Genomic DNA, 19,827 nt, shown 5'->3' with positions numbered 1-19,827 from the left:
AAGTGGGGCTGGGCCCAGGGTCACATTGGAAAACAGAGGCACTGGGAGGAAGGAGTGTGCAGGCCAGCTGGCCTTCAGGTCTGGTCCAATTCTTAACGCCCTTGACATGACACTTCATCTCCATTTAGGAGGATTGGAAGATGTGCCAGTCATTCCCAGGGGACTTTCTAGGTCAGAGCTGAAAATATCTCTTCTCCATAATAAGGTGAAGCCTGGCGCTGTCCATTTACTATCTATTAAGGACCCTGCAGGCCAGCAATTGAGTTTTAAAATACAAGAACTGAAGAGAAGCGGGCTTCCACTGAGGCGCCCTGCCGCCACGGCAAGGAGCTGAGGGCGAGCATCTGCGGCCATGGCTGTGAACTCCCGGCTCTGCCGTTTCACCCCTGTGGGCCCCGAGCAAAGTGTCCACCTTCTCAGTACCTCGGTATTTCTCATCTGTAAAATGGGATGGACGATAACGCCCACCCCTCCAGGCCGCGTGAGAAGTTGTGCAAAGTGCACATGGGGTAGAGGCTGTCGGTGCAAGGCCACGTCCCCAGGTGGCTTTACTATTTCAGGGCAACAGTAATGATACCAACTGGTACTGCTACTATTACTTTGTTATCAATATTGTCGTTGTCATCAGCCCTTGGGGCTGGGGCTGGGCTTGGGGACACAGGGCAGGGCAGTCTGGAAGGCGAAGAATAAAGGCCACTGGAAAAACAGTGTCTCTCTCCCCGAGAGCAAGGCTGCAGAAGCAGAAGCAGCCTTGTTTAGAGCTGGAGGACTTCACTTACCTGCAGTGGACCACTATGGGCCCCGCCTCGGGGGGGTTGAGGAACTTCACTTGGCGCACAAAGCCCAGGAGGCCGGTGGCATAGCAGGGGACGCCGTGGTCAGGCCAGCTGGTGAAGTGGAAGAGGCGGAGTTCCCGGATCTCGTGGTAGCCTTTCTGAGGAGAGAACGCGCCTCTGTTCCTCCAGCTGCTGCACCCACATGCCCCCCCTGCCCCAAGCACCCGCGGGGAACACGGTGGCTGCACCGAGGAACCAGCCTCCCTGCCATCAGGGAGGACAGGACCCTACCAGCGTGAGCAGGGGTTGCCACACAGAGTGACTTCTGTCATCTGTTGCGCCTGGGGGCCACGGAAGTAGGTAACCTAGAGGTGGTGGCTTTGCTGCAGGACTTCTCAGAGACTTTCGTGGGCTCATGTACACTCTGCATCCCCAAGGGAGTGTTACAGCCTCCCACAGCGTTTGTCCAAGGGACCCTCTTTTGACAAAGTGTCATGGGACTTCTATTCAGCAGAACAGACTCAGAGAAAGGTTGGCCTTAAACAACAAGTTCAAGTCCTTGCCAGTACACTATATGGCTTTTTCTGTGACTGGGGTCTGTGTCCCTCAGTTCTCCAGCCCTATCATTGTCTCCATGGCTTTTAAGTTTAAAAAAATGTGCCAGACTTCTTTAGTTATGAGATTCTTATTTAGAATGGTAAGATAGGAAACAAATAAAAGCTAGAGCTCCTCTGACGGACGGGGGCCTGGGCCTCCAGTTTCTTCCACTTCCCCTCTCACCGCTCCTTACTAAGGACACCGCTCCTTACTAAGGACTGAGACACCCTCCGGGCTAAGGGCACTGCTCTGACCAGTCTCTGGTCAGGTGTCACCTGGAGCCTGAGCTTAGGCAGTGTCCTTGCCCACTCTTTCTTACCTTGCAATCTCCCGCAGGTGTGCAGGGAACACTGAATAGGAAGAGTGTTCATTCCTTCAGTTAAAGAATATTCACTGAGGTTATCTGTGCCTCATGTTAGGCACTGCGAAGGCAGAAATAAAAGCTATGGCCCCCGTCCCTAGAACAGCTCATGGTCTAGCTGGGGAGGCAGACCCCTAAGTGGAAAATTCTACTGAAGTATTTAAAGGAGTGTCAGGTAACCCCATCTGGGGAAGGAGAAATCAGAGAGGGCTTCCTAAAGGAGGTGATGCATGGCCTGAGTCTTGAGACACAATAATAGCTAACATTTATTATTTTTTAATTATTTATTTTTTAATTTATTATTTTATTTTATTTTTATTATTTTATCATTTTTAAAGAAGTTTTTTTTAAAGATTTAAAATTTTTTTCACTGTTTATTTTTGAGAGAGAGCGAGAGCAAGCAAGCGTATGTGTGTGAGTGGGAACGAGGCATAGAGAGAGGCAGAGAATCCAAAGCAGGCTCCATGCTATCAGCACAAAGCCTGACGTGGAGATCGAACTCATGAACCACAAGATCATGACCTGAGCTGAAGTTGGATGCTCAACCGACTGAGCCACCCAGGGGCCCCTATAGCTAATACTTATTAAACACAGACTCCATGCCTGTTACTCTTCTGAACATTTCAATGTATTAACTCATTTAATTCTCAGACCAGTCCTTATGTTGTTATCTCTGTTTTGTGGATGAGGAAATTGAGGCTAAGCAAGGTTATGTAACATAACTAGGTCACACAACTAGTAAGTTGTAACCCAGTCTGGACCCTGGCCGATGGACTCCACATCTGCACGCCTAATCACTGTAAGACACCGATGTCCGAGTACTGCCCAGTGGAACAGATGGCAGGATTCCGTGGGAGACCGGCAGCGGGGCATCCATGTGGGGACAGTGCTTACTTAGCACAGCTCGTGCACAGAATCACAAACGGGGCACCCCCAGAGGAAAGTAGAAGACGGGGCACGTGCTGGATCCCGGGAGGCCTTGTATCCCACACTGAGTCTTTACTGGGGAGCTCTGGGGAGGCTGCAGGGATGGGTGCACAGAAGGGGAAGCGTGTCATCAGACTTGCATTTTTAGGAGGACTATGCAGGCTGCTATGTGAAGCAGGGATCTGAGCGGGTGTGTTGGGGGGCAGTGCAGAGGGCGCTGACAGTGCCCTTCAGGTCCCCTTTCCTGGGCCAGAAACCCCATCCCCAGCTCCTCTGAGTCTTGGCTGATGCCCACAGCCACTTCCTCCTTCAGAGAATTGCTCAGCCAACCAGGAGCCACTTCCCCTGGGGGTGGGCAGCTGGCCTTCAGTGGCTGGAGGACAGCAGAGTGGGCAGCTGACTTGCTGAGACTGCCCAGGACTGAGTGGTTTCCCGGGACATGGGACTTTTGGTGCTAAAGCCAGGATGGCCCTGGGCACACCAGGACATTGGGTTACCCTAATGGAGGAACAGAAGATCCCTTTGCCTTGAGACAGATTAACTGTCTCTAGAGCTCCCATGGGATCTGGCTGATGCTGGTCTCAGGCTGAAAGCATTCCCTTGCTTGGCTCCTTCCCCTGCCCCATCCCGCCTCCTCCTTCTCTTCTCTTCTCCTCAGAACAAGGGCACCCAAAGCTCTGCCTCAGGCTCAGCTCCCAGAAACCCAGACTAAGATGGGGTGAGACTAGAAGCAGAGAGGCCCCAGGAGGCTGGGGTAGGAGTCCAGGTGGGAGTGAACACAGGCCCAGATGAGGGCCCTGATGGACGAGCTCAAGTAGGAGAAAACAGCTTCAGGAATACTCAGTTTTTCATTTCATGCTCAGAGTCACCTCAGCCCGGGGAAGCCCTTGTTCCAGACCTCACTACCTCCACTGCGGTTATGTATCAGGGGCCCTCTCTCCCCGTTGGGACTGTGCTCTCTTCAAGGGCAGATGCTGCTTCCTGTTTATTATTTCTGGCTCCTGGGCTCGGCTCAAGAACCAATTGTGAGCTAATGACCCAGGCAGTTTGCTGAGCACCTGTATATGGTTCTCCAAAGCCTCCCTGCTCAGGTGTGGGACCCAGGATGGGCCACTATGTCCCCACTGCTCATCTCACTCTCCACACTAACTGCTTATGTGCCAGATGAGATGGGAACCCCATCCAAGGACCTTTTTTGTGGCTTGTGTCCCCAGGACTCCCCACTGCAGGAGTGCTGACTGCGAGTGACTCCCCTTTTCTGGAGCGGTACCCTCAGCCAACAAGAGCCAACTTGTGCTGGAGGTGACCTCTCAGTGGCTGGTCTACAGTCAGAGGGCAGACTGAGGCAAGGGGGCAAACTCTCTGGTGCAGGTCATGCTCTGGAAGCCCCCTGGAGCAGGCCTGGGCTAGACTTTGCGGAAGACTCTCTTGCCCAGGTCCTTCTCTTTCCCTCTCCCGCTTCCTGCCCTCTATTACAAGTTTCTCTTGAGAGTGGTCCCAGGGTGCACTATATGCATCTGAATCCTTGTCTCAGGCTCTGCTTTTAAGGAACCTGACCTAAGGCCACATCAATGCACCTGTTGTCTTCCTCCTCGTCAAGAAGAAGGGCCCTTCTCTCCTGGCTCTTCACCTGAGCCTGCAGATGTAGGCCTTCAGGAGCACGGGGCTTGGAGAGGGAACGGCCAGGAGGAGCGTGTCCTGTACTCAACCACGCGTGCAGGCACCATACCGTGCATGTGCCTGCTTCAGTCCTCAAAAGTACTTGCACAAACCTCAACAGCATAGCTTTCACAGCAGTGAATGCCCAATGCTTCTGCATCCTCGGGTCTGGGGCCACCTGGTCCAGTAGTGCAGGTACTTTCAGAAAATGGCGTGTTGGGGGTGCCTGGGTGGCTCAGTCGGTTAAGCGTCCGGCTTCGGCTCAGGTCATGATCTCACAGTTCGTGAGTTCGAGCCCCGCGTCGGGCTCTGTGCTGACGGCTCGGAGCCTGGAGCCTGTTTCGGATTCTGTGTCTCCCTTTCTCTCTGCCCCTCCCCTGCTCATTCTCTGTCTCTCTCTGTCTCAAAAATAAATAAACATTAAAAAAAAAAAAAAAAAGAAAATGGCGTGTTGGAGTAGTGGAGGCACAGCGAGCCTCAGTCAAGGGCTGAGGTGGGAACGTGGTTCGGCCTGCTTACGGCCGGGCAACTCTGGACAGCTGATGTACGTGCGCTGTGCCTAATTTTTGTCACCTCTAAAATGGGGGTAATAACAGTACCTCCATGAAGAGGTTGTTGGGAGGATTAAATGAGTTCATGTATGCAAAGCACCGAGAAAAGCACCTGCTTTAATAATTGCTCAATAAATGTTAGCTAGCATTATGAGACCAATTAAATTACTAATCTAATAATTATTTGGAATCTCATTCTTTTTTTTTTCATTTTAAGCTTTTCTCATTTTTTTTAATGAAATCTCATTCTTGCTTACTTGCACCCTAGCCTCGTTTCAATACCTAGACCAGCATCTCTCAACCCTGACATCACTGACATTTGTGGTTGGGGGCTGGGGTGTCCTATGCATTGCAGGATGTTAGCGTCCTTGGCCTCCACCCATAGACGCCAGGAGCACCCCTCCTTCCTCAGGTTTGATAACTAAAAATGTCCCTAGACATGGTCAAACGTCCCCTGTGGGACAAAATCACCACCAGTTGAGAACCACAGGCCTAGAACATGTTGAAATCTTCTTTCCCCTCAACTCTGCATGTTTCCTTCTCTCTGCCTGGCAGAGTATTCCTCCTGTTCTTCCCTCAGCTGGCTCCTTCTCATCCTTCATTATCTGCCTCAATACCTCCTCCTCCAGGAAGCCCTCTCTGACCACATAATCTTCCTGTCTCCACTCATGGCATGTTTTTTTTTTTCCTCATGGCTTTAATCACCATATGGCATTACTGAATTTATTTGTCTGTTGAATTCTGTTTGTCTCTCCTGCTAGAGGGGGGCATCTTCTGGAATGGGATTCACATCCAACCTGATTGCTGATTCATCTCTGGTGCCAAACACAGGATGGGCACAGAGCAGGCCCTCGCTCAGTGCATGCCCAGAATGAACAAACAAGCTTACCTTCTGGACTGTGAAGGTACGTATGACGTATTCTGCCAGGGGTTCTGTTTCAATCAGGGTGACTTTAATGTCTCCGTAGACCTCCGTGTCGTCCGGCCAGTATCGCACACACTTCACCTGTGAGAAAAGACAGAGACAAGGACGAATGAGTGGGTGGCTGACTACGAGCAGCCGCCTCGTCTGGCCTTCCTGTTCAGATAAACCCAAGGGCGATTTGGGTGGAATTTCGGTCGAAGGGGTTCTCAGCTGGCCAGGGACTGGCAAACCGCACAGGGCCACGCTCTCTCCCCAAGGAACTGGAGCCGTTAGGGATAATGGTGGTACCTTCTTTTGCAGAGCTCCTTAAAATCTCCAAGTCCATCATCACCCTAAGTGATCGAATAGACCAAGGTGAGGTAGGCAGGTGGCGTTACCCCGTTTACAGATGAGAATAACGCTCGAGTATGGAGGTCTGGTGACTCTTCTGGGGTCACTGGGCCAGTTTCCTAGCTCTGGCTGAGCCCTCTCTGTGCGAGGTCAGGATGGGGCAGCTGGGCAGTGTCAGCAGAGCAGAGATGAGAATAAAAGGTGGGAAACAGCAAGGGAGTGGAAGCAGAAGTGGTCGGGAGAGGGACATTACTATTAAGAGGTGGAAATTGGGGGCTGGAAGGAGAAAGGCTCTCATTTGGGAAAAGTATGGAAGGTGCTGGGCTCAGAGGGAAGACTCTGTGACTGCTCTGTGCCCGGGCGGTGGGTGCAGGTGCTACAGACAAGCCAGTCCCACATCCTGACTCTGCGTCACACTCCGCGGGAGGAAGAAGAGATCATCATTGCTTTCCCCTAAAAAGAACAAAAGCATTACCATTCCGGGGGACGCCGCGCGGCCTACAGTGGCATTTCCCACAGTGTGTTCCGCTGGGCGCTAATAGGTGTTAGGTAAAACACAAGAAACAAAAAAACAAACAAAAAAAAGGTTTTGTGGTCAAATGAGTTTGGGAAATGCTGGATTAAACAAAGTTAAACAGGCCGCTCTGCTACCAGACTCCTCAGCTCATCGAATGTGCTAACGCTACTGTATTTTCGACTCTCCGAGAGGGGCAAAGAGTGCACAGCATTTCCCAAACGTATTTAACCATGGAACCCTCTTCTCACTAGACATCCTGCAGGCTAGCATCCCGTGGAACCCACTTAGGGAAATGCTGGTACAGTGCAACAGGCTTTGGAGGCAAATGGATGCATTGCTTGGTGCTAACGGTCAGTAGCTGTGTAGCTTCCAGAAAGTGCCGAAATCTCTGAGGCTCAACTTCTTATTAATAATGACAGCTAGGGGCGCCAGGGTGGCTCTGAGAGTTAAGCGTCCGACTCTCGGTTTCGGCTCAGGCCATGATCTCACGGTTCGTGAGCTGGAGTCCCGAGTCAGGCTCTGCCCTGTCAGCGCACAGCCTGCTGGGGATTCTCTCTCTCTCTGCCCCTCCCCAACTCGTGCTTTCTCTCTCCAAATAAATAAATAAACTTAAAAAAATGATAGCTAACACTTATTGACAACTTACTGTTTCTCACTGCTTACTAAGTGTTCTATGAATTCCTTCCATGTGTTATTTTAATAGCTTATCATTACAACCTCATACAGATATTATTATTACCCCATTTTACAGATGAGGAATCAGAAGCACTGAGAGGCTAAAAAAGTGTCCAATGTCAGTAATGGATGGAGCCAGGATGCAAAGCTAGGCCATCTGAATAATTACCAGAAACACCACCTGGGGCAGTTGTTGGGACTCCAAATGAAGTAATACACAGTAAGCATCTGGCACGGTGCTTGGCTCTTAGGAGTTCTGTCAAGAGAGTACTCCCCTGTTCCCTCCCCAAATCCAAATTAGACTCATGATCTGTCCATCAAGGGAGTCTGTCTCCAATATGGGATATGTTATAGAACAGGCTGGAGTTTACCTCTGAATTCTTAAATCCTAGTTTTTTGGGTTTTTTTGTTTTTTGGTCCACAGCAGTTCCTCCCCCAGGCCTGGGTCCCTGGGGAGCAGTCAGGAGTGGAGGGGCTGCGATACTAGCATGAGAGTCAAGAGTCAGTGGTCCTGGCAGGGCTCTGGCTAGGGGACTCCAGGGTAGTCGCTCCACCCCTTTGGGCCTGTTTCCTCATCTGTAAAATTGGGGAAAGGACTAGGTAAGAGAGGGCTCCAGGATAAAGTCCCTCCTGGCCCTAGAGTCCAATGAGGCCACGAGATGTCCATAGCCTGGATTATGACAACAGCCCAGATTCTCTCTTTCCCGTTATCTTGGAGGCCAGGACTCTCTATTTTAATGGGTTATCTGGTTCTTGTCGAAACAAAAACTTACCTGCCCACTCTTCAGTTATTTCATATGGTAAGTGGAGAGGCCCTCTTCATTCTAGGGTCTGTGCACCTCGCCTTTAAACCCAGCAGCCCGCCCACCCACATGCCACAGTTTACCAAGTTGGCAAAAGCAAGCTGGGGAATAACAGTCCCATTTCCAATCCCTAGGAGTAGCTAAGGATGACATAGGAGAGAGTCAAGATAGAGCAGAGTGGGAGACCGAGGCCTGAACCCTGAGGAATATCCAGGTTTAGAGGTAAGGGAGCAAAGGGTCGAATGCTCTGAGAGGCTGAGGTCGATGAGAAGAAAGTGGCTATTCGTCCACATGAAGGATGCTGGTGATATTGACGGTGTCACTATGGGTGGGATGGAGGGAGGAGTTACACTGGATGGGGGAGAAGAGAACGGGAGTGGAGAAGCAGAGTCTGTGTGTGTCTTTAGAGTCTGGCAGAAAAGTACGGACAAGAGAATCCTTTTTGTTTGCCTGCTTTATATTTTTCAGGGGGAAGGTACTCAGGATGTTTTACATTCAGGGGAATGATCTAGCAATGAGAAAAAGAGCTACTTTTCAAGTGAGCAGAGAAATGAAAAAAAATATTGAATAGAATCTGTGATTTAAGGCACTGGGATTGCCTTTGAAAGGGCAAGAGTCACTTCCTCCGTCGTATGAGGCGGAACCATTAGACACAGCAGATATTCTACCATTTGGGGTCAACAAAAATGGCCATTTTTTATGGGTTCCCCCTGATGAGAGAGGGGGAAGAATGAGAAGGTGGTTGTAGATGCGGGTAGGATTGTGGCTTTGCGGTGTGAAGATGAGAGTTCACGTCTGATGGCTTTAGTTTCCTCAAAGTGCATGAGATGACATCATCAACGGGGTGAGGGTGGAGAGAGGGATGATTTGAAGGGAAAGGCCAGTCCTCGAATGGGAAGCAGGAGTGAGGATGTCTCCCATGCAGGTTGTTGTGGGGCGAACTGTTGAACACTGTTGAATGGGGGCACTTGGCACAAGGCCCAGAGCAGAGGAATGTTTGGAGGGCAGCACTAGCATCCTCTGTCCAGGTGGCTGCGGGAGGGGCTTACCCGGCCCACTTCCACGAGGTTTGTGACCATGACGATGCTGGCCGAGTTCTCCTGCCAGATCATTCTCCAAAAGTCCTTGACGGTCTCCTGCATTGGACCTGCCGACAGAGAAGGTGACAGGGTCAAGGAAGCAGCCAAGAGGCCGTCCCTCCTGCGTGGTCAGTCAAGGCTCGGCAGAGGTAAGCAAGAGCAAGGCCAGATGATCCTTGCTGGGACACCCAAGTCATCGAGACCAGGGCCAGAGTATGGGAAAGAAAAGCAGCTTTCCAACCAAGCAGAGCATGGACTATAGCATCCGCTGGACACGTCGACAGCTTCTTCTCTTCCCTCTGCTCTCCCACAGCCCCCATGCATCCTGCACCCATTGCCCTTCCCTGGCGATGATTTTCTCACTCAGAATTGGGCTCTAGAAGCTCAGTGAGAGACAGGGAGGAAATTGGGGTTGCAGGGAAGGGAGGAGAGACAGAGAGCTGCTGGGAGCCAGACGCTCACGGCGCAAACAGAAGAGGCCCGATTGTGAGCTTGACAAACACAGGGAGCATTCGTCTGCAGCCCAAACAGCAGGGACGGAAAGAAACAGATAAGGCAAGAGAGATAGCATCTGAGAGTCCAAAGCAATTTCCTTGGAAATTTCTCTTTCAATGTCCTGGGCCTTCATCGCTTTCACAATTACTAAAGTAACACGTGTGTTTTGTATCAAAATCCGAATAGCATTTTTCTGTATATGTATACACTTTTCTGTGTATGTACCCATATTTCTATGTATGTATTTGCTGTAATAAGCATCATTATATGCATTTTTGCATGCTCTTAAAAATTCTGACCAAGCATGAAATGCATTCACTGCATAATTTTCTAGAATATTGAAGTATCACACTTTATTTAACTCATCTACCAATGGTTGGGCATTTAAGACTTTTCACTTTTTTGCTATTGAAGATAATGCTGTGAAGAGTATCTTTATATATATCCCTGTCTGTATATGTAATTATCTACAGGATTTCCTCCCCCAACCGTTGGGGAGATAGGATCATTTTTAAGCCTCTGATGATGTACAGCCACGTTGTTTTCTACTTCCGTCTTCTAGGCATATACTCATCAAAGGGATAAGGCAGCATCAACTCCAGTTCCAGATGGTGGATCTTGAAGCCGACGCTTCTGGTCTGCCCTGCCTGACCGCTGCCTAGTGACATCTCCTTCATCTCTTGCTCATGTCCCTCCCCTAGAGCTGAACTTGGCACCTCTTTCCTTCACAAAAAACACAAATGGACGCTCCCAGGGACCCCTGGAGGCTCTCCAGCCCTACTCCTCTGCAGCTTCTTTGCTGGCAGACGCCCATCCCTCTCTTACAGTGAAGGGCGAGGACCCTTTCAAGGAAGAGGAGAGTACTTACCCTGAGTTGCAATGTAGTGCCGAGGTCGATGGTATCCCTGGACAACAGGACAGAAGCACAGTGAGGGCCTGCAGTCAAAGCTTGCAAACACCCTAATAGTAATAGTTCTCCTTTCCAAGACATGGTTTCCTCATAGGCAAAGTAGGAATAGCGTTAGACGTTTCCCAGAGAAGTGGCAAAGATTAAATCAGGTAACGCATGTAAAGAGCTTATTAAATCACTCAATTTATAATAGTTACTTGTGAGGGGCCCATATAGGCTTGCCCTGGAAGCAAGAACTGGGTGGACATTACTTATGCCCATGCACCCAGAAAGAGGTGGAGAAGGAATTTCGGGGTTTCTGGGGGGACATAAACCACCAAAAAGTCTTTCCTGAGCCATAACTGTGTGCAGAACACTGCGTGAGTCTCTGTAGGCCACCCACCAGAAGAAAGCCATTGAGTTGTTGGCCTCTTGAATTAGTAACAATTAGAAAAAAAAATTGGTAAGAATGCCACAATGTGACTGTCTCTGTGCCACATGGCTGGGCTTGGGATTGGAAGTCCCATTCACCAGGGAGGGCCCCGTGCAGGTGTGACCCAGAGGCTGATAAAGCCACTTTCTGTTTCAGAGTCTAGTTCCTGATATTCTTGTCCATCTCAGAGTGTCCCAATAGGCCTTGCCATGCACACTCTGGTGTGGGGTTACTCTGTGCCCCATAACCCTAATCACTGGGTAAGAGGTTGAAGATAACCTTCTCTTTGGCCCGGATATGGCCATACTGGAGGATCCCCTTTCTAGTGCCAGAGAGGAATTATATCCTACTGGGTAGAGTTTAAGTTTGGGGACAAAGATTTGCATTTAGTCCATAACACTGAATGTAATTAGTATTTAGTGAATGAACACATGAGTGAATGAGTGGATGGATGGATGGATAAAATTTCAAAATACAGATGCCAATTATGGAGCCTGCTGGTGGAGACATTATTATTGACAGTCCTGAAATCCCCTTTCCTTTATGATTAACTATCTCAAAAGAAAACAAGCCCTAAAGTTTGATGAATATCTAGTTTCTCTTAAATGTTGGTGATCAGTCTTTCTTCCCTGCCAGGGTGGATGGGCTGCCTCCTCTTTCTCAGGAAATGAGCCAGAATTGCCACCTGTATGGTTTATGGTGAAACAGATGTGCTATCTCTGAAGTTCTGGATCCACTTTCTGATTTGAAGACTAGTTTTTGGGTCCCTTATATATTCCTCCACCTCAATCTTCCACCTGCTCCATAAATATTCAGTAGGTACCTTTTAACTGCTGGGCATACTCTAGAAATGCCGGAGTTCACTGTCAGCACCAACCCAGGGCACTGTCATGGCCTGAGCTACTATTGGGTTAACCACAGTGACTAGGAATCAGTGGCCCCACCTAAGCTCTGTTTGAGCAGTCCTGTCTTCTTAGTGAGTTGTCAGCTTCTTGAGGACAAACACTGCCTCCTAAGTTTTAAAAATATTTTCCATAGAGCCTAGTACAGTGTGAGACTCGGAGCAAGTGTCCAACGAACAAGTTGCTGAGAGGTCTGCTAAATACATTAAGGTAGGAAGAAGTTATGTGCGCACACTCTGGACCCCGTTGCCTGGTTTTGAATCCCGGCCCTGACCCTTAAGAGCTGTGTGGTGGTCTGGGGCAAGTACTTAACCTCCCTGTGCCTCAATTGATTTTTTGCTGTTAAATGCAGGTACTTTTATCTACATCATAGGATTGCTGTTAGGGTTATATGACAGTTACTATGTCCCAGGCACTATCCTAAGATTTAACGTATAGGACTTTATATTATTTTATTGGTTATCTGGCAAACATTTATTGGGTGCCTACCACGACTAAGAGTCTGTGTTGGCCACTTGGGAGATGGTGAGATCAGCAGTCCTTCCCTCCTCATTGCTCTGCCCGTTAATGTAAAACAGAGCTCTTCTCTGACACATGGGAAGTAGGAAGGGAGGTGAGAGATACTAGGAGGTAACTCTTCCTTCAAGTCAAGATGGACAAGGTTTCCTAGGCTCTAGGAATTTTCTTGAGTAGGTCTGGGAACACAAAACAGTCCCCTAGAGTGTGGGAGGATGCGGTTTCTCATGCCCACTCCCCCACACCCTGCCATCATCCCTCCTAGTTACAGCCCTCGTCCTCCCTGACCTGGGCCATAGCTCCGGCCTCTTGTTGGCCTCCCTGTGTCCAGTCTGGTCCCATAGCTCATCTGCTTCCTGCCAGAACAAAGTCTCCAGTGCACATCTGATTATGTTATTTCCCCCACCAAACAGCCTACCGTGGCCCCCCACTGCCTGCACAGTAATGTCCAAACGCCTCAGCTCAGGACTGCCTATCCATTTCCAGCCTCACTGCCAGCTGTCCCTCTGCACCCCCTCTCGTGTTCCCTAAGTCCCAGCCTCCCCGCGCTACCCCTCAGATGAGACCTCCCTCCTCCTGAGCAGTCCCACAGGCTTCTGCAGATGCCCAATGAGCATACTCACAGCGTGAGCTGCAATACGATCTTTGTATTTTTCTCCTCCTGGGCCACAGCACGTGACACTCAGCTGGGTGCCGTTTTCAGCAAAGGCTGGCTGGTGGCATACGTGCATGAATAGGTCACTGGGGTGAGGTTGGGGCACCTTAATGGTATCTCCACTCCATCCCTCCAGGAGCTTTCCTGTTCCGACTGCTCTTCCCCTGGCTTACTGGCTGTCTTTCTCTTCTTCGGAAACAGCAGTCGTGTTTCCATCTAGAGGCCTTTGCACTGGCCATTCCCTGTGCCTGCTACATGTGTCCCCCGTTAACTCAGCGGTTTGCTCTCTCCCTCCATCCGGGCTACTGCTCTGTTACCAGTCACTTCTACAGAGAGCCTCCCCTGACCACCCTGCCAGCCTCTTTCAAGTTTCTGTGGTTTACTTTCCTTTGCACTTGTCACCAAATGGCACAGTGTTCTTTGTTTATGTACATGCTCACTGTTTCCCCAGTGGAATGGGAGGGCCAGCAGGGCAGGGCTGTATCCAGCTTGCTCATGGCTGTGTCCCCAGCACAGAGAAGTCTGCCTGGGCCACCAGCCTTGATACACATGTATCGAATTCACGCACACTGCAGGTGAGTAAAAGGCCCTCTGGTCTCTAAGACCCTAGACAGTCCCCAAAGAGAAAACATTCTAACCACGAGACTCCTCAACAATGGAGATAAAAGGAACCGTATTGCTTAACTGGGGTCTTTGCTGGAGATTTGCCAGGAACTGGGACAGGAAACTTCCTAACCTTAAATGAACTCTGAGTTCACCGAAGTCCCACCTACACAGCAGAGACCCACTGCTGACCGGCCCCGGCTGCCTCCATCCGTCTGTGAGCAACGGGAAAGAGGCTTGCATCCAAAACACATTTATCTCACTCTGGACTCATGCATCTGTTACTTACTGGGGACCCAGATACGATATTTATTTCCAGGCTGGTAATTTATAACAGATTCAAGTGGCCAATACATTCTCGGGTGTGCAAACAAACCCGCCGGCGGGATGGTTCCGATGGTAGCAGAACCATGGCCTCTGGAGGCACCGACAGGGCTGGCCCCATCTAGCTCATTATCCAAATGGAGTTGTTTTAATGGATCGTCAAGATCCAATTGTGGATAAATGATTCTAGCATGGGCAGTTAGCTCTTCTGAGAGCCAGGGTGATTTCAACTGGGCTGGAGACCAGGGCAAAAGGGTGAGGACCTAGAGAGCTGTCTAGGGTGTGTCTGGCTGGGAATCTCCAAAGAGACTAAGGCAGTTTAAGTTTGCTGCAGTACATAGTAGGTTCACAATTAATGAGCTTCCCCACCCCTCACTCCACCCTATATTGGTGACAGCATGCTAGGAGGGGCTTGTGCTTGGTGTCTTCTCTGTCCCTCCATGTTTCTACTTTTCCCTTCCACGCTCTGCCGTGTGCCATGGGATGCTGACCCATATGGACCACATCATGGGCTTCTGTGGCCTCCAGCTTCCAGTTGTGTTCAGCAAATGGGGGGCAGAAGCAGGGACTCAGAGACCGTGGGGAGGTTGGGTGTATGTTCTAGGTCCGCCCGCATCAGGCCACTGAGGTTAGCACTGACTCTCTGTCAGAGGCTACTGCTTCTAGCCCGGGAATACTGCACCCCACCCTGTTGGTTTCCCTTAATCCTTCCCCCACCCTTGTTGAACTCTCCTCAGTTGAGTGAGCCTCTGTTTCCTAATGGGAGACTGAGAGGTACATCAGTTATCACATCCTGCTGGGGTAGCATTATTATCCCACTTTGCAGATATGAGAACAAGTAAATAATTCACCCAAGATCATAAGGCTGGTAAGCAGGACTGAATAAACCCAACAAGGGCTGAATTCATGACTTTGGTCTCACGAACCTTTGACTCTAACCAGTGAGACTGACTCTAACCAATGAGATCCAGCAGAGGCCAGTGTCATATATTAAGACAGCATCTAGCAGAGGCTGTTTGGCCTGTGTGCACAATGTAGTACTTCTAGGGAGGGAAAGGGTGGTGGGGTGTCCTTAGTGTGCAGAGAACTGGATTCTAGCTACACAACCTTGAGCAAGGATCTTAAGCCCAATCCCTGGCTTCTTATCCTCAAAGGCTTGCAGAACGCATTGTAACGATGGAAGCTGGTAGGCATGGCGGGGGGGGGGGGGAGGACGCGTCCTCAGTGTCGATGTTGGAGATCCACCTGCATCGTCAGCAATTTCATTTGTTGCCTGTAACACACCGGAGTGCATCTTGGCTCTGACTGTGGCAAGATGCTCGTGCAACTTTGGATTGAGTGTCTATCTAGGGAAGTAATTTTTGCTGGTGGCTACCACTTAGATGACAAACACCAGATACGGCAACTTAGGCTGGCACACCTCATGTGGGCCACGGCCATCAGTGTTGCCACAAGCACTCAGCTGGAGACAAGGTCAAAAGGAAACTGGAAGGAACTAGTTCAGTCTGGTTAACTACATGCTAACTGAATCCCTACTGGGTGCTGGATGTGAGGTGCTGTCTGGGAGTGGATGGGGAGGGACAGGAGGAAAGGCCCTGGGTTTGGAGTTATTCCAGCCTGGTTCCTAAGTTTGGCTCTGCTGCCGACCAGCTGCATGGCCTTAGTCAAGCTTCGCAACCTCTTTAAACCTCAGCTTCCCTTTCTGAAAAATGGGGAGGATTACTTGGAGGGGCATTGAGGGGTCTCCATAAACCGACTCCTTTAAAACCCTCCACCGTGGCATCACAGGGTGCAGGGAAGACTCATTTAGAGTCACTGGCTGTTGTCATTATAACTGTTATAACTGAAGCCAGCAGAACATGGTAGGGGAGTCACCCCAGATTCAGACTCCTGCTCTCTCCCCCTCCACATCCTAGCAGTGTGATCCTAGATAAGTTACATAACTAATTGACAGCCTCAGCTAACCCATCTGGAAATGGGTAGCAATGGCATTTACTTCAGGAGGATGTGGTACTAGTTAAGGTAATGCTGATCACAAGAGGTGATGTGAGGTTACTACCAATCCTTCTTGCCTGTTGGACTCTTACTCATTGGCTAAGGCAGCACTGTGTCACCTCCTCCAGGAAGGCTTCCTCGACTACCCACCTCTATACCTCAAGGCTTTGGTTTTCCTTTATGTTCCCATAGGCCCTGCTCTGAGGGTCTCTTTTCTTACCTGAGTCCCTCACCAGACCTGAGTCTCTTTTCAGGTCTGGGTTTCTAGCACACAGTGGAGGGCCTGCTCAGTGTTTGTGAAATGAATACTAGATGCATGAAGGAGAGGCCGGAGGTGTGATGGGTGGATACTCCAAATGCTTTCTCCAGGCTCAAGACAGATTACTCTGAACTGGCCATCTCCTTGTGAACTTTCCTGGGAGGGCCACGCGGACAGAGGCTGTGTCTACCTTGACCTCCACTGAAACTCCAGCCCCTGTTCCTGACCACGTGTAGGCCCTTTGTAAGCCAGGGTCCAGGCAGGGACTAGAATCCACTGTGGGTGTTTCAGACACGGGAATTCAGTATGGGGAGCTGGGGACCTATCAGTGTTAGAGGAGCTGGGATGCTAACCAGGGGACAGAGGGGCTCCCAGAGGGAGACTGTGACAGCCCCTGGAACTAGTGGGTGATGGAGACACAGAAGCAGCCGGACCCTGGAGCAGAGGAGTTGCCAGGCAGAGGCGGGAACTCCAGTGGGTCTGCCTGGGAGAAGCTGGAGCCACAGCTGGGATGCGGCCACTGCCAGAGTCAGCACCCAGGGAGGTGAGAGAGGAGGAAAATTACACCAGCCTTCCCCTTCCAATCTCCCATCAATGCCTTCCTTGTAGGCATCAGCTTGCTCTCCCTCCTGCCGCACACACACACACGCATACACACATGCACATACTCTCACACACACACACACTGTCATACACACACACACACACATACAGTCTCTCACACTCTCACATACACACTCACACATACACACAGATACATGCACACACACTCTCACATACACACACACTCTCACATACACACATGCACTCACATGCACACACTCACACACACTCACACACACTCTCACATACACACTCACACACACTCTAACATACATATATGCACTCACATGCACACAGTCTCACATATACACACGCACTCTCATATACACACACACACTCACATACAGTCTCACACACTCTCACATACACACTCACACACACTCTCACACACACATATATATATATATGCACTCACATGCACACACTCTCACACTCATACTCTCACATACATATATGCACTCACATGCACACAGTCTCACATACATACATACACACTCTCATATACACACACACACTCACATACAGTCTCACACACTCTCACATACACACTCACACTCTCACATATATATATATATACGCACTCACATGCACACACTCTCACACTCATACTCATACATATATGCACTCCCATGCACACACTCTCACATACACACTCACACACACTCTCACATACATATATGCACTCACATGCACACAGTCTCACATACATACACACTCTCATATACACACACACTCACATAGTCTCACACATTCTCACATACACACTCACACACACTCTCACATATATATATATGCACTCACATGCACACACTCTCACATACCTACACACTCATACACACATGCACACTCTCACACACACACACTCATATACACACACACACTCACATACAGTCTCACACACTTACATACACACTCACACACACTCACATACACACAGATACATGCACACACACTCTCACATACATACACTCCCACACATTCTCACATACACACTCACACATAGTCACATACATATACACTCATACATACACACATTCACACACATGCACACACTCACATACTCTCATATACACACACTCACATATACACACACACATACTCAAACACTCTCACATACATACACACACTCTCACATACCTACACACTCACACACACTCTCATATATATATATATATATATATATATATATATATATATGCACTCACATGCACACACTCTCACACTCATACTCTCACATACATATATGCACTCACATGCAGTCTTACATACATATACACACTCTCACATACCTACACACTCATATACACATGCACACGCACTTTCACATACACACTCTCATATACATACAGTCACACACACACTCAAATACACACACACTCTCAACATGCTTTCACATTCGCACTCACACACCCACATTCTCACATACATACACCCACACTCACACACACACTCATATAAGCAACGCAAAGGAGAACGGGGAAGGATAAGAAAGAGATCTGAGAACAAACAGACAAATGACTACCATAAGGCTCAATAAATATTTGTTGAATCAGTGAATCATCTGGATGAGCCTAGATTATGGGGAGTTTAAAAGCATACTGCTGCACTTCACAGGTTGTCTGTAAAAGCACTTGGGCATCGGAGGCACCGAGGTGGATCTCTGAGCCATTCGTCAAGGCTCTTGGGCTCCTAGCGGACGGAGGTCCTGAGCAGGCTGGCTTACACTGGTTATAACAGCATGTCCGTCTGGCCCTTGTGGCCATGCTCCCCCTTCACAAAGTCTCTCACTTCCATGGTGAAGCAGCCCCTTTCCTAACGGTGTTTGAATCCCAGACTCTTCTCCCTCAGAGCTATCTTACCCTTGGTGACAGAGAAATCATCCCTAGGCTCAGCTCTGAACTGGTCACCTCCGTGATAGAGAACTTTCAGTAGCCCTCTCTCGTCTATAGAACCAAGTCTGGCTTTCTAAGTCTGATCGTAAACCACCAATGATCTAGCTAGCTCCAGCCTTACTGTCCGCTATTCCCGTGATGTAGCCTCAGCTCCCCTCAGCCTCAGCTGCACACACCCTCTGCTTCCAGCTGCGACATTTTGGCTTGTGCTTTTCTAACCAGAGGCCCATTTTCCCTCTTTAATTTTAAATTCTTCCCATGCTTGAAGTTTGGTTCACATCACATCTTGCATTCCTGATGGAAGAAGAGATTTTTTCCCCGTCCTCTGAATCCCTGCAGCATTTTATCTGAACATATGACACTTACCACTTTCCGTTTGCCCTGGAATTATTGATGTGCATAGCTTATCTTCCTGCTCAGGTTTTAAAGGGTAGAGACCATGGCACTTTTAGCTTTATGGTTCCCAGAGCATCTGGCACACAGCAGGCGCTTCTAAATTTGTGGCGCATAAATGGCTATACCTTCAGATGAATGAATGAATGGACAAACAGACACACATACAAATGAATTAATGGGTGAATGAACAAGATGGGCAGCTGTCCTGGGACCCCACAGAGTAGGCTACTCCAGCCAGCCTGAAAGAGGATGCGATTTTAGACGGATCATCAACTTGGGTTATGCTAATTGCATCTGGACATGTTCTGGGAGGGCCACTTTGTGGGGGAGCGTCTGGGGGACAGCCATCCATCTTGAGCCTGCTGTAACTGGCCCCAGAGCCCAGCCGCCCAGCCCCATGAAGACTCTCACATCAATGTAGTTGGCGTTGATGTAGTCGGAATGCGGGTCTCCATCCAGCACCAGCAGCCTCACTCGGGAATGGTCATCTGCAGAGAGAGAGAGAGAGAGAGCAGAAAACAAGGGGGTGGGTGGTAAGAGGCCTGCCGGTGAGGGGCCAGCACTACCCTCCTGAAGAGCTGCCATGTATCAGCAATAGGGGCATCATACTGCTTTCTTACTCTCTCATTTGACCCCTGGTCCCACCTGCAGTTATTATACCCATT

General features: G+C 49.5%; 1 protein-coding gene across 3 annotated transcripts in view; it reads right to left on the bottom strand.

The window, feature by feature from the left end:
- Positions 1-19,827, bottom strand: part of PTPRT (protein tyrosine phosphatase receptor type T) — a 796,626-nt gene that overhangs the window by 42,271 nt on the left and 734,528 nt on the right. For 2 of the 3 annotated variants that reach the window (XM_042980383.1, XM_042980384.1), the window contains exons 18-22: positions 19,574-19,650; positions 10,564-10,600; positions 9,171-9,268; positions 5,761-5,877; positions 780-934 (exon numbers count right to left, since the gene is read on the bottom strand). In XM_042980383.1, the coding sequence (XP_042836317.1) occupies positions 780-934; positions 5,761-5,877; positions 9,171-9,268; positions 10,564-10,600; positions 19,574-19,650 (484 nt within the window). Of the gene's footprint in view, positions 1-779; positions 1,019-5,760; positions 5,878-9,170; positions 9,269-10,563; positions 10,601-19,573; positions 19,651-19,827 lie in introns of all 3 variants that reach the window. The other variant, XM_042980385.1, reaches the window with a different exon arrangement.

The sequence above is a fragment of the Panthera tigris genome, chromosome A3 (genome assembly GCF_018350195.1).
Source record: "Panthera tigris isolate Pti1 chromosome A3, P.tigris_Pti1_mat1.1, whole genome shotgun sequence".
Classification (NCBI taxonomy): Eukaryota; Metazoa; Chordata; class Mammalia; order Carnivora; family Felidae; genus Panthera; species Panthera tigris.
Note: the sequence above shows the minus strand (reverse complement) of the source record. Positions and strands in the feature narration are given on the sequence as shown.